At 44.9% G+C, this 13912-nt stretch overlaps 1 protein-coding gene across 10 annotated transcripts in view; it reads left to right on the top strand.

The window, feature by feature from the left end:
- LOC129812846 (ryanodine receptor 3-like) overlaps nucleotides 1-13912 on the top strand; it is a 199661-nt gene that overhangs the window by 132562 nt on the left and 53187 nt on the right. For all 10 annotated transcript variants that reach the window (XM_055864766.1, XM_055864767.1, XM_055864775.1 and 7 more), the window contains exons 39-40: nucleotides 4107-4380; nucleotides 4578-4692. In XM_055864766.1, the coding sequence (XP_055720741.1) occupies nucleotides 4107-4380; nucleotides 4578-4692 (389 nt within the window). The remainder of the gene's footprint in view (nucleotides 1-4106; nucleotides 4381-4577; nucleotides 4693-13912) is intronic.

The following is a 13912-nucleotide window of genomic DNA, read 5'->3' on the forward strand; positions in this document are numbered from 1 at the left end:
TTTATGGTCCCTCCACGGCCTCCAGTCTCTCCACATGTTCCCCTCTCCCAGGTTCCTCCCTCTGTCATCTCAGCTTCCCCGTGGGACCTTGAGAATACAGCAGGGGTCCTAAAGTCCACTGTAACTCCCATAGGATGCTGATCAGATCACAGGATAAAGGCAATAGCTTTGCCAAACTCGCTGACCTAGTATCTATCGGCCACATTCATTTAGTGGTCCAATATTATTTGCTTCCTGTTGATCGGGCTATGTGAGATATAGTGTGAGCTGTAGTGTGTGTTTGTGAGGAGTTTCGCTCCACTGGGCCTGCCGGCTGACTGGCGTTTGTTCATCTTTGGAACTCTATTGTCCTTCCTGGCAGCTGAGGCATGCGTGTCTTTATGTAATGAGAGATGGTCGTTATGCTCCTTGTAGCTGGAGAGGGAGAAATGTTGTTACATGTTTGTCACTGCCCTTCCTGCCCTGCTGCCTCTCTCTGGGACTGATTGTACTCGTGGAGTACAAGCCAATCAACCAACCAGCAGAAACAGAGACTTTAAAACACAGCCACCTAACCCCTCCCCCAGCCCCCACTGTTCTAAATGTGTTACTGTTCTCACTCTGGCGATGCTACCTAACCTTGGAAGACAGACAGACACACTGCCACACACCGCCGCCACACACCGCCACCACACACCGCCGCCACACACCGCCGCCACACACCGCCGCCACAGACCACCGCCACACACCACTACACACCGCCACACACCACCGCTACACACCGCCACACACCACCGCAACACACCACCACAGATCACTGCCACAGACCACCGCTACACACCGCTACACACCGCCGCTACACACCGCCGCTACACACCTCCGCTACACACCACTGCTACACACCACAGCCGCCACACTCCACCGCTACACTCCACCGCTACACACCACCGCTACACACCACCGCTACACACCACAGCTGCCACACTCCACCGCTACACAACGCCGCTACACACCACCGCTACACACCACAGCCGCCACACTCCACCGCCACACTCCACCGCTACACACAACCGCCACACACCTCCACAGGCGTATCGATCTGGTTTTATTGAAGCCTTGAGGGTTCCCTTCATATGAGCTGTCCAAACGAATGACTCAGTTAACCGGGAGAGGCAGCAGAATATGCTAAATTACTATTAATACCTCTTACTCTCCCAGTGAGTCTCATTCTTACATAAGAGTGCTTCACTTGCGCTCCATTGAGAATGGGCAATCGCCTTTTCGTGAATGAACTAGAAAAAGTGTTATCTTTCCAAATCCAAATGGAAAAGTATGACATTGACATTGCTCACACAATTTACCACCTTTCCTTTTGAGAAGAGACTTGTAGATGTGTGTTATACACAGACAGTGTTCTACTTGTAGATGTGTGTTATACACAGACAGTGTTCTACTTGTAGATGTGTGTTATACACAGACAGTGTTCCACTTGTAGATGTGTGTTATACACAGACAGTGTTCTACTTGTAGATGTGTGTTCTACACAGACAGTGTTCCACTTGTAGATGTGTGTTATACACAGACAGTGTTCTACTTGTAGATGTGTGTTATACACAGACAGTGTTCTATTTGTAGATGTGTGTTCTACACATACATTGTTCTACTTGTTGCTGTGTGTTCTACACAGACAGTGTTCTACCTGTAGCTGACTGATGCCCAGCGAAGGCACTCAAAGCCGGCAGAGAGAGAGCTGCTTCTAATTCAGGCTGTAATTTGCATCACTGAGCCAGGCTTCTGAATTGAGTCTTTGAATGGTTTCAATTGTGTCTCTTGCATGGTGACAATGGATAGAAGTGAGATCAGCTAGTTAAGTGCATTGTCTTTAACAGCAGTGTGGGGGGATTTGTGAGCAGTGCAGGGCTGCTACTGAAGGGCCAGATGAGCCCTGCTGTGTCTGGGGCAGACCTCTATAGATGGAGAAAGTCATTCTCTGTGCACAAGGACACACAGGCCAGAAGGCACTGCAGAGCTAAGATCAGCTAGGGCTGATACTGCAAGCAAGTCTCCGCTGGATAAAGAACATTTAAAAAGGCTCCCACTTAGAGGATTAGTAGCATCTAACATACTACCGTCTACTCTAAACACTCTAGACTCAAACTGCTACAGACCTATATCTATCCTACCCTGCCTTTCTAAGGTCTTTGAAAGCCAAGTTAACAAACAGATCACCGACCATTTCAAATCCCATCGTACCTTCTCCGCTATGCAATCTGGTTTCCGAGCTGGTCATGGGTCCACCTCAGCCACGCTCAAGGTCCTAAACGATATCATAACTGCCATCGATAAAAGACAATACTGTGCAGCCGTATTCATTGACCTGGCCAAGGCGTTCTACTCTGTCAATCACCACATTCTTATCGGCAGCCTCAACAGCCTTGGTTTCTCAAATGATTGCCTCACCTGGTTTACCAACTACTTCTCAGACAGAGTTCAGTGTGTCAAATCGGAGGGCCTGTTGTCCGGACCTCTAGCAGTCTCTATGTGGGTGCCACAGGGTTCAATTCTCGGGCCGACTCTTTTCTCTGTATACGTCAATGATGTCGCTCTTGCTGCTGGTGATTCTCTGATGCACATCTACGCAGACGACACCATTCTGTATATTTCTGACCCTTTGGACACTGTGTTAACTAACCTCCAGACGAGCTTCAATGCCATACAACTCTCCTTCCATGGCCTCCAACTGCTCTTAAATGCAAGTAAAACTAAATGCATGCTCTTCAACCGATCGCTGCCTGCACCTGCCCAACCGCCCAGCATCAATACTCTGGACAGTTCTGACTTAGAATATGTGGACAATTACAAATACCTAGGTGTCTGGTTAGACTGTAAACTCTCCTTCCAGACTCACATTAAGCATCTCCAATCCAAAAGTAAATCTAGAATCGGCTTCCTATTCCGCAACAAAGCATCCTTCCCTCATGCTGCCAAACACCCTCGTAAAACTGACTATCCTACCAATCCTCGACTTCGGCGATGTCATTTACAAAATAGCCTCCAACACACTACTCAACAAATTGGATGCAGTCTATCACACAGTGCCATCCATTTTGTCACCAGAGCCCCATATACTACCCAGTACTGCGACCTGTACGCTCTCGTTGGCTGGCCCTCGCTTCATGCTCGTCGCCAAACCCACTGGCTCCAGGTCATCTACAAGTCTCTGCTAGGTAAAACCCCGCCTTATCTCAGCTCACTGGTCACCATAGCAGCACCCACCCCGTAGCACGCGCTCCAGCAGGTATATTTCACTGGTCACCCCCAAAGCCTATTACTCCTTTGGCCACCTTTCCTTCCAGTTCTCTGCTGCCAATGACTGGAACGAATTGCAAAAATCACTGAAGCTGGAGACTCATTTCTCCCTCACTAACTTTAAGCATCAGCTGTCAGAGCAGATCACTGCACCTGTACACAGCCCATCCAACTACCTCATCCCCATATTTTTGTTGTTGTTGCTCCTTTGCACCCCAGTATCTCTACTTGCACATTCATCTTCTACACATCTATCTCTACAGTGTTTAATTGCTAAATTGTAATTACTTCGCCACTACGGCCTATTTATTGCATTACCTCCCTAATCTTACCTCATTTGCACACACTGTATCTAGATTCTTTCTATTGTGTTATTGATTGTACGTTTGTTTATTCCATGTGTAACTCTGTTGTTTGTCACACTGCTTTGCTATATCTTGGCCAGGTCACAGTTGTAAATGAGAACTTGTTCTCAACTGGCCTACCTGGTTAAATAAAGGTGTTTTTTTTTTTTTTTAATACTCGTTGTCTTTACAATAGCGGTATCCCGTTTTGCCACGTCTGGTCTCTTGGCCGTCCCACCCCTAAGGTGGACTCTGCTCCCGCTCAGCCCAGTCAAAGCTCTTCTCTGTCCTGGAACCCTAATGGTGGAATGAGCTTCCCCCTGATGCTAGGAAAGCAGAGTCCCTGCCCATCTTCTGAAACCCTACGTCTTCAAAGAGTATCTTAAATAAGACATCTCAGTCTTATCCAGTATATAACCTATATCCTAACAGTCTAAAGTCTAGGAGTTAATGAGGTTCTGCAATTTCCCCCAGCCAACCTTAAAGAGCTGATTAGCCAGACCATGGTGAGCTGGGCTCAGGAGTGCCATGTCCAGGACCCCGAGCTGGTCAGAGTGATGTTCAGCCTGCTGAGGAGACAGTACGACAGCATTGGAGAGCTGCTCCGGGCCATGAGGAAGAGCTACACTATCAGTGCTGCCTCTATACAGGACACCATCAACCTGCTGGCCTCTCTGGGTCAGATCAGATCACTGCTGTCCGTACGCATGGGCAAGGAGGAGGAGAAACTCATGATCGACGGTCTGGGGTAGGCAAGGGCACGTCACAACAAAGTCTGCATGAACATAGTCTGATAATTAGGTGTTTTTAGTGGATGAAATATTGTTTACAAGCCTTTGGTAACTTCTAAGATCGATACAATAGCAGTGTTGCATGTTCAGGCATCACTCTGTTCTAAGTATTCTCTCATGTTCACAGTTGCTTGTGTTTTGTATTTCCATCCAGTGACATCATGAACAACAAGATATTCTACCAGCACCCCAACCTGATGCGTGTGCTGGGCATGCATGAGACGGTGATGGAGGTGATGGTCAACGTACTGGGAGGAGGGAAGTCCCAGGTACAGTAGTTAGGATAGAAGAGACTCTGGTGTATCACAGCATCCATGCCATACTGCAGAGGTGTTGATGAGAGATTCAATTAGCACTGTGCGACTACTGGGTAGGTGTCAGATGCAGCATAACAACTCCCATTTAAAGGGAATTACATTAAAACATCTTTTTTGTATTTAAACTGCTCTCTAGACCACGTGTCAAACTCATTGCACAGAGGGCCGAGTGTCTGCGGGTTTTCGCTCCTCCCTTGTACTTGATTGATTAAATAAGTTATCTAATTAGTGAGGAACTCCCCTCATCTGGTTGTCTAGGTCTTAATTGAAAGGAAAATAAAAAACCAGCGGCTCATAATATTGGTTGGAATGGAGTGAATGGAATGGTATCAGATGGAAACCATATGTTTATACCATTACATTTATTCTATACCAGCCATTTCTATGAGCCTGTCCTCCCCAATTAAGGTGCCACCTCCCACCTGTGAATGAGTTTGACACCCCTGCTCTAGAGTCTAAGCCGGGGGGGAATTGTTTTAAGATGGTCATACCAAGGGTCATTTAGCTATTTGATTTTGAATTTTAGGATCTCTTTAGGTATCTGTAAAAAATGTAACATTTGATGAAACATTGAATTTGGCCTTACTGCTATTAGCCCGTAGAAACGCATTGATTAACAGATTCATACATGGAAAAACAGATAGTCCCCCAAAAAGCGGTACCATGACACTTGTGGGGGTTGTCGAGTGAAACGGAGAGGGGGGGGGGGGGGGGGGGGGGGTCATATTAGAGTGTAGCCCAAACTGTGAGAAAGATTTTCGGGATGTCTCCTTGTCTGACAAGCACAGCTGTAGCTCGGCCACATTCCACCACAGATGCGGAAGGCCACACTGGAAAAATAATTTTAATTACAATAATTGTATTATGCCCAGCTCAGTAGGCCCCTTGATGATGTGAGGCCTGAGGCAATTACCTCTTCTGTCTAATGGTAATTCCTCCAGTGGCCATAAATTATCGATCTTACCATCTGGTAGTGCCTGTCTTGACTGCATCAAATCGTTGTAAAGAAGCTAGCTAGCTAACATAATAAGACTAATTGAGGCTATTTTGCTGTGCTCCCCTACTTGTCTACAACAAATCCATTCATATTAAACAATAGCCTACCCTTTGGTTGATCGTTGTAGCCTACTACTTCTCATTTAGCCAACTTCTTCCATAATTGTAATTCCATTTTCCATTGACTAGAAATCTCCCACTTCACTTGCTACACATGGAGCCTCTGACTGTAGCGCCACTTTGATTGACTGACAATCACAAGGTACATGTGTGAAACGTGTAGGCTTCGGGTGCGTCTTTTTTATGGGACGCACTCATAAAAGCTGTTTTATAAAAATGGTGAATGTCATGGTTTGTCCTCGTAGACTATGTAGCAATGTCACATAGATAGTTGGGGGAAAAATCCAAGATGGCGTAGCAGTCAGACGTCTTTGTCTTTGTCCTGTTGTCTGCTAACTGCTAGCTTGCTTGCCCCGGTCTGCTAACTGCTAGCTTGATTGCCCCGGTCTGCTAACTGCTAGCTTGCTAGCCCCGGTCTGCTAACTGCTAGCTTGTTAGCACCGGCCTGCTAACTGCTAGCTTGCTTGCCCCGGTCTGCTAACTGCTAGCTTGCTTGCCCCGGTCTGCTAACTGCTAGCTTGCTTGCCCCGGTCTGCTAACTGCTAGCTTGCTAGCCCCGGCCTACTAACTGCTAGCTTGTTAGCACCGGCCTGCTAACAGTCTGAATCGCCGTGTCCCCAGCCAGCCCAACCATTCACTGGACCCATATGTTCACTTGGCTACGCATGCCTCTCTCTAATATCAATATGCCTCGTCCATTACTGTCCTGGTTAGTGATTACTGTCTTATTTCACTGTAGAGCCTCTAGCCATGCTCAATATGCCTTAAATAAACCATGTTGTTCGACCTCCTACATATGCGATGATATCACCTGGTTTAAACGTCTCTAGAGACCATATCACTCATCATTACTCAATGCCTAGGTTTACCTCCAATGTACTCACATCCTACCTTACCTTTGTCTGTACACTATGCCTTGAATCTATGCTATCGTTCCCAGAAACCTGCTACTTTTACTCTCTGTCCCGAACCTGCTAGGCGGCCAGTTCGTATAGCCTTTAGCCGTACCCTTATCCTACTTCTCCCCTGTTCCTCTGGTGATGTAGAGGTTAATCCAGGACCTGCAGTGCCTAGCTCCACTCCCACTCCCCAGGTGCTCTCATTTGTTGACTTCTGTAACCGTTAAAATGTGGTTTCATGCATGTTAACATAACACCCTAAGTTTGTTTTACTCACTGCTTTAGCACACTCTGCCAACCCGGATGTCTTAGCCGTGTCTGAATCCTGGTTTAGGAAAACCACCAAAAACCCTGAAATCTCCATCCCTAACTATAACATTTTCCGCCAAGATAGAACTGCCAAAGGGGGCAGTGTTGCAATCTACTCCAAAGATAGCCTGCAGAGTTCTGTCTTACTATCCAGGTCTGTACCAAAACAATTCAAGCTTCTACTTGAATATATTCACCTTTCCAGAAACAAGTCTCTCACTGTTGCCGCTTGCTATAGACCACCCTCTGCCCCCAGCTGTGCCTTCGACACCATATGTGAACTGATTGCCCCCCATCTATCTTCTGAGCTCGTGCTACTAGGTGACCTAAACTGGAACATGCTTAACACCCCGGCCATCCTACAATCTAAGCTTGATGCCCTCAATCTCACACAAATTATCAATGAACCTACCAGGTACAACCCCAAATCCGTAAACACGGGCACCCTCATAGATATCCTAACTAACTCCCCCTACAAATACACCTCTGCTGTTTTCAATCAAGATCTCAGCGATCACTGCCTCATTGCCTATCCTGGAATGACATTGACCTCATCCCAGGAATAGATACAGTCCTTGGTTCACTCCAGACCTGTCGGCCCTTGAACAGCACAAAAACATCCTGTGGCGTTCTGCATTAGCATCGAATAACCCCCGTGATATGCAACTTTCAGGGAAGTTAGGAACAAATATTCACAGGCTGTTAGGAAAGCTAAGGCCAGCTTTTTCAAACAGAAATTTGCATCCTGTAGCTCTAACTCAAAATAGTTCTGGGACACTGTAAAGTCCATGGAGAATAAGAGCACCTCCTCCCAGCTGCCCATTGCTCTGAGGTCAGGAAACACTGTTACCACCGATAAAACCACTATAATTGAGAATTTCAATAAGCATTTCTCTACGGCTGGCCATGCTTTCCACCTGGCTACCCCTACCCCGGTCAACTGCCCGGCACCCTCCACAGCAACCCTCCAAAGCCCCCACCATTTCTCCTTCACCCAAATCAAGATAGCTGATGTTCTGAAAGAGCTGCAAAATCTGGACCTCTACAAATCAGACGGGCTAGACAATCTGGACCCTCTCTTTCTAAAATTATCTGCCGAAATGATTGCATCCCCTATTACTAGCCTGTTCAACCTCTCTTTCGTATCGTCTGAGATGCCCAAAGATTGGAAAGCTGCTGCGGTCATCCCCCTCTTTGAAGGGGGTGACACAATACACCCAAACTGCTACAGACCTATATCTATCCTACCCAGTATTTCTAAGGTCTTTGAAAGCCAAGTAAACAAACAGATTACCGACCATTTCGAATCCCACCGTACCTTCTCCGCTCTGCAATCTGGTTTCAGAGCTGGTCATGGGTGCACCTCAGCCACGCTCAAGGTCATAAACGACATCATAACCGCCATCGATAAGAGACATTACTGTGCAGCTGTATTCATCGACCTGGCCAGGGCTTTCGACTCTGTCAATCACCACATTCTTATTGGCCGACTCGACAGCCTTGGTTTCTCAAATGATTGCCTCGCCTGGTTTACCAACTACTTCTCTGATAGAGTTCAGTGTGTCAAATCGGAGGGCCTGTTGGCAGTCTCTATGGGTGTGCCACAGGGTTCAATTCTCGGGTCGACTCTCTTCTCTGTATACATCAATGATGTCGCTCTTGCTGCTGGTGATTCTCTGATCCACCTCTACGCAGACGACACCATTCTGTATACTTCTGGCCCCTCTTTGGACACTGTGTTAACTAACCTCCAGACAAGCTTCAATGCCATACAACTCTCCTTCCGTGGCCTCCAACTGCTCTTGAATGCAAGTAAAACTAAATGCATGTTATTCAATTCATCACTGCCCGCCCGTCCAGCATCTCTACTCTGGACGACTCTGACTTAGAATACGTGGACAACTACAAATACCTAGGTGTCTGGTTAGACTGTAAACTCTCCTTCCAGACTCACATTAAGCATCTCCAATCCAAAATGAAATCTAGAATCGGCTTCCTATATCGCAACAAAGCATCCTTCACTCATGCTGCCAAACATACCCTCGTAAAACTGACCATCCTACCGATCCTCGACTTCGGCGATGTCATCTATAAAATAGCCTCCAACACCCTACTCAACAAATTGGATACAGTCTGTCACGTTTTGTCATTAAAGCCCCATACACTACCCACCACTGCGACCTGTATGTTCTCGTTGGTTGGCCCTCGCTTCATACTCGTCGCCAAACCCACTGGGTACAGGTTATCTACAAGTCTCTGTTAGGTAAAGCCCTGCCTTATCTCAGCTCACTGGTCCCCATAGCGGCAACCACTCGTAGCACGCGCTCCAGCAGGTATATTTCACTGGTCACCCCCAAAGCCAATTCCTCCTTTGGTCACCTTTCCTTCCAGTTCTCTGCTGCTAAGGACTGGAACGAACTGCAAACATCAGTGAAGCTGGAGACTCACATCTCTCTCACTAGCTTTAAGCACCAGCTATCAGAGCAGCTTACAGATCACTGCACCTGTACATAGATGGGCTGTTTACAGATGGGCTATCTACCTCATCCCCATACTGTATTTATTTATTTATCTTTCTCCTTTGCACCCCAGTATCTCTACTTGCACATTCATCTTCTGCACATCTACCATTCCAGTGTTTAATTGCTATATTGTAATTACTTCGCCACTATTTATTGCCTTAACTCCCTTATCTTACCTCATTTGCACTCACTGTATATAGACTTTTGTTTTATTTTTTCTACTGTATTATTGACTGTATGTTTTGTTTATTCCATGTGTAACTCTGTGTTGTTGAATGTGTCAAATTTCTATGCTTTATCTTGGCCAGGTCGCAGTTGCAAATGAGAACTTGTTCTCAACTAGCCTACCTGGTTAAATAAAGGTGAAAGAAAAAAGAAAAAAACTAGTTGTATTTCATTTTAGACAGACTTTTAAAAAATACCTTATTTGTATTATGCTTTTTATTAATACTCTCTCAAGTAATCTAATATTAACGTCCATTCGGATTTTTGAATATTCAAATAACCGTGCCCATCCATAGTTGATAGAAACTCTTCCCGCAGTCAGAGCAGTGGTAAAGCTTCTTTCCTGTGTGTATTCTCTGAACTTTTAGCTCAGCTGATGTTGTGAAGCACTTCCCACAGTCAGAGCAGTAGTAAGGCTTCTCTCCAGTATGTATCTGTTGGTGTGTTTTTACGTTGCCCAATTGGGAGAAACTCTTCTTAGTCAGAGCAGTAGTACGGCTTCTATCCTTTATGTATACATTGGTGTCTTTTTAAGTAGCTCAACACGGATAAACTTTTCCCACAGTCAGAGCAGAAGTAAGGTTTCTCCTGTGTGTGCTCTCTGATGAACATTAAGGTCATTTGATGTTATAAAGCATTTTTTATAGTCAGAGCAGGAGTAAGGCTTCTCTCTTGTGTGTTTATTTTGGTGTATTTTTAAGTGGCCCAGTTGAGAGAAACTCTCCAGGGTCAGAGCAGTAGTAAGGCTTCTCTCTTTTATGCATACGTTACTGTGTTTTTAAATTATCCTTAACTCCCCAGTAGGAAATGCTGCCCGACCTATTGTTTTCTTTATTTCTTATAGTGGATATAACATTGAAGATCTGACATTGTTTCAAAGAAACAAATTCAACATATTGTATTCAATGTTTGTCTATGTTGAAAATCAGTTAAAATTATAACATAATCCTGTAGTTGAAATTCCACCCTCAAAACAACATTTTACAGTTGATGCCTTTTTCCAATCCAATGTATTTTTCACATAGATTCCACGTCACAATACGTTGAAACAACATTGATTCAACCAGTTTGTGCCGAGTGGGTAACTTCTAGAAAGATAGAACTTGCCCTTACCATGATAAACAGATTTTGCACCTCTTCTTCATCTTTAATGTTGACATTCAGCTCCAGTGTTTAACTGCTGTTTTCGAGCTTCATTGAGGCCATCTCTGGATCCTGCGGTGCAAACTGCTTTCCACTGTCACAATCAGGACCCAGTGACTCTAGGTTTGGACTCAGTGTGGAAGGAGAGAGGCAGGCTAGGTTTGTCCTCACTGTACTCACTGTTAATCTGGCAACTCTGGCTAGGATCCCATTCCTAAATAGAAGTCTGAGTTCAACCTCCTGGTCCTCCCCTGTGCATGCCACACCCTTCCCATGCTACTGTATGTATGATTGCATTTTGAATGATGGCTGCCTAATATGCTGTGGTGCTTACAAACACAGTGTGAAAGGTGGTGGCAGATGTGGGCCAGCTGAGTTCACAGCTCTTTCACTCAGAGCATTCATATCAATGACTCACCCTGAAATGGACCATCAATACCAGAGTTCTACAATACTATTTACATAATAAAACAGGCATTTCAACAGCCCTGACCCTCAGTAAAGTTATGGACATAAATTGAGCTCTAACAATGGGGCGTGGAAAGTGTGTGTTGAAATGGATACTGTAGTTGTGTGAGAAAGGTAACAAAAGCTTCCTGTTTCCATTCCGCAATTGTAAGGTGTCATTCTTGAACGTCGTTGTAATAATGTCCTTGAACTTTGGCACCACGTCAATAAACAAGCTTGAGAAAATATTGGTCGTAGGATTTAATACATAAAAGTCAGGTTTTCCAGAGCTTCAATGTGTATGTGCTGCAGAGCAATGTAAGGGTGACTGTACTGCAGTACAGTTGGGAAGGCAGAGGAGTGCAGAAATAAAGACATCCCAGCAGGCATTCATTAGTGAAGGGGATTTATAGTAACAAGCCCTGAGGAAACCAAGTAGTCAGTAGACTCAACACACTCCTCTGTCTCTTTGCTTGTGTGAGAGCTAAGATTTACATCTACTTATAGTACAGTGTCTTCAGAAAGTATTCAGACCCCTTGAATTGTTCCACATTTTGTTACGTTACAGCCTTATTCTAAAAATATATATATACACTACCGTTCAAGTTTGGGGTCAATTAGAAATGTCCTTGTTTTTGAAAGAAAAGCAAATTTCTTTGTCCATTACAATAACATCAAATTGATCAGAAATACAGTGTAGACATTGTTAATGTTGTAAATGACTATTGTAGCTGGAAACGGCAGATTCTTTATGGAATATCTACATAGGCATACAGAGGCCCATTATCAGCAACCATCACTCTTGTGTTCCAATGGCACGTTGTGTTAGTTAATCCAAGTTGATCATTTTAAAAGCCTAATTGATCATTAGAAAACCCTTTTGCAATTATGTTAGCACATCTGAAAACTGGTGTTCTGATTAAAGAAGCAATAAAACTGGCCTTTAGACTAGTTGAGTATCTGGAGCATCAGCATTTGTGGGTTCGATTACAGGCTCAAAATGGCCAGAAACAAAAAACTTTCTTCTGAATCTCGTCAGCCTTCATTTCTTAGAACAAGAATAGACTATTCCATGCGAAAAATTGCCAAGAAACTGAAGATCTCGTACAACGATGTGTAGTTCTCCCTTTACAGAACAGCACAAACTGGCTCTAACCAGAATAGAAAGAGGAGTTGGAGACCCCGGTGCACAACTGAGCAAGAGGACAATTACATTAGTGTCTAGTTTGAGAAACAGACGCCTCACAAGTCCTCAACTAGCAGCTTCATTAAATAGTACCTGCAAAACAACAGTCTCAACGTCAACAGTGAAGAGGCAACTCTGAGATGCTGGCCTTCTAGGTAGAGTTGCAAAGAAAAATCCATATTTCAAACTGGCTAATAAAAAGAAAAGATTAAGATGGGCAGAAGAACACAGACACTGGACAGAGGAACTCTGCCAAGAAGACCAGCATCCCGGAGTCGAGACTGGTGTTTTACAAGTACTATTTAATGAAGCTGCCAAGCTGTGCCACTCAGGAGGCCAAGCCTTATTCTAAAATGTATTACATTTTTAAAAATCCTCATAAATATACACACAATACCCTATAATGACAAAACGAAAACAGGTTTTTAGACCTTTTAGTACATTTTAAAAATAAAAAAAGTATTCAGACCTATGAGACTCAAAATTGAGCTCAGGTGCATTCGGTTTCCATTGATCATCCTTGAGATGTTGCTACAATTTGATTGGAGTCCACCTGTGGTAAATTCAATTGATTGTACATGATTTGGAAAGGCACACCCCTGTCTATACAAGGTCCCACAGTTGACAGTGCATGTCAGAGCAAAAACCAAGCCATGTGGCTGAAAGAATTGTCCATAGACCTCCGAGACAGGACTGTCGAGGCACAGATCTGGGGAAGGGTACCAAAAAATGTCTGCAGCATTGAAGTTCCCCAAGAACACAGTGGCCTCCATTTATTCTTAAATAGAATAAGTTTGGAACCACCAAGACTCTTCCTAGAGCTGGCCGTCCGGCCAAACTGAGCAATTGGGGGAGAAGGGCCTTGGTCAGGGAGGTGACCAAGAACCTGATGGTCTCTCTGACAGAGCTCCAGAGTTCATCTGTGGAGATGGGAGAACCTTCCAGAAGGACAACCATCTCTGCAGCACTCCACCAATCAGGCCTTTATGGTAGAGTGGCCAGTTGGAAGCCACTCCTCAGTAAAAGGCACATGACAGCCCACTTGGAGTTTGCCAAAAGGCAACTGTAGACTCTCAGACAAGATTCTCTGGTCTGATGAAACTAAGACTCTTTGGCCTGAATGCCAAGCGTCATGTCTGTAGGATACTTGGCAACATCCCTACGGTGATGCATGGTGGTGGCAGAATCAAGCTGTGGGGATGTTTTTTTTAGCGGCACGGACTGGGATACTAGTCAAGATCGAAGGAAAGATTAACGTAGCAAAGTACAGAGAGATCCTTGATGAAAACCTGTTCCAGAGTGCTCAGGACCTCAGACTGGAGCGA

Source organism: Salvelinus fontinalis, chromosome 16 (genome assembly GCF_029448725.1).
Source record: "Salvelinus fontinalis isolate EN_2023a chromosome 16, ASM2944872v1, whole genome shotgun sequence".
Lineage (NCBI taxonomy): Eukaryota > Metazoa > Chordata > Actinopteri > Salmoniformes > Salmonidae > Salvelinus > Salvelinus fontinalis.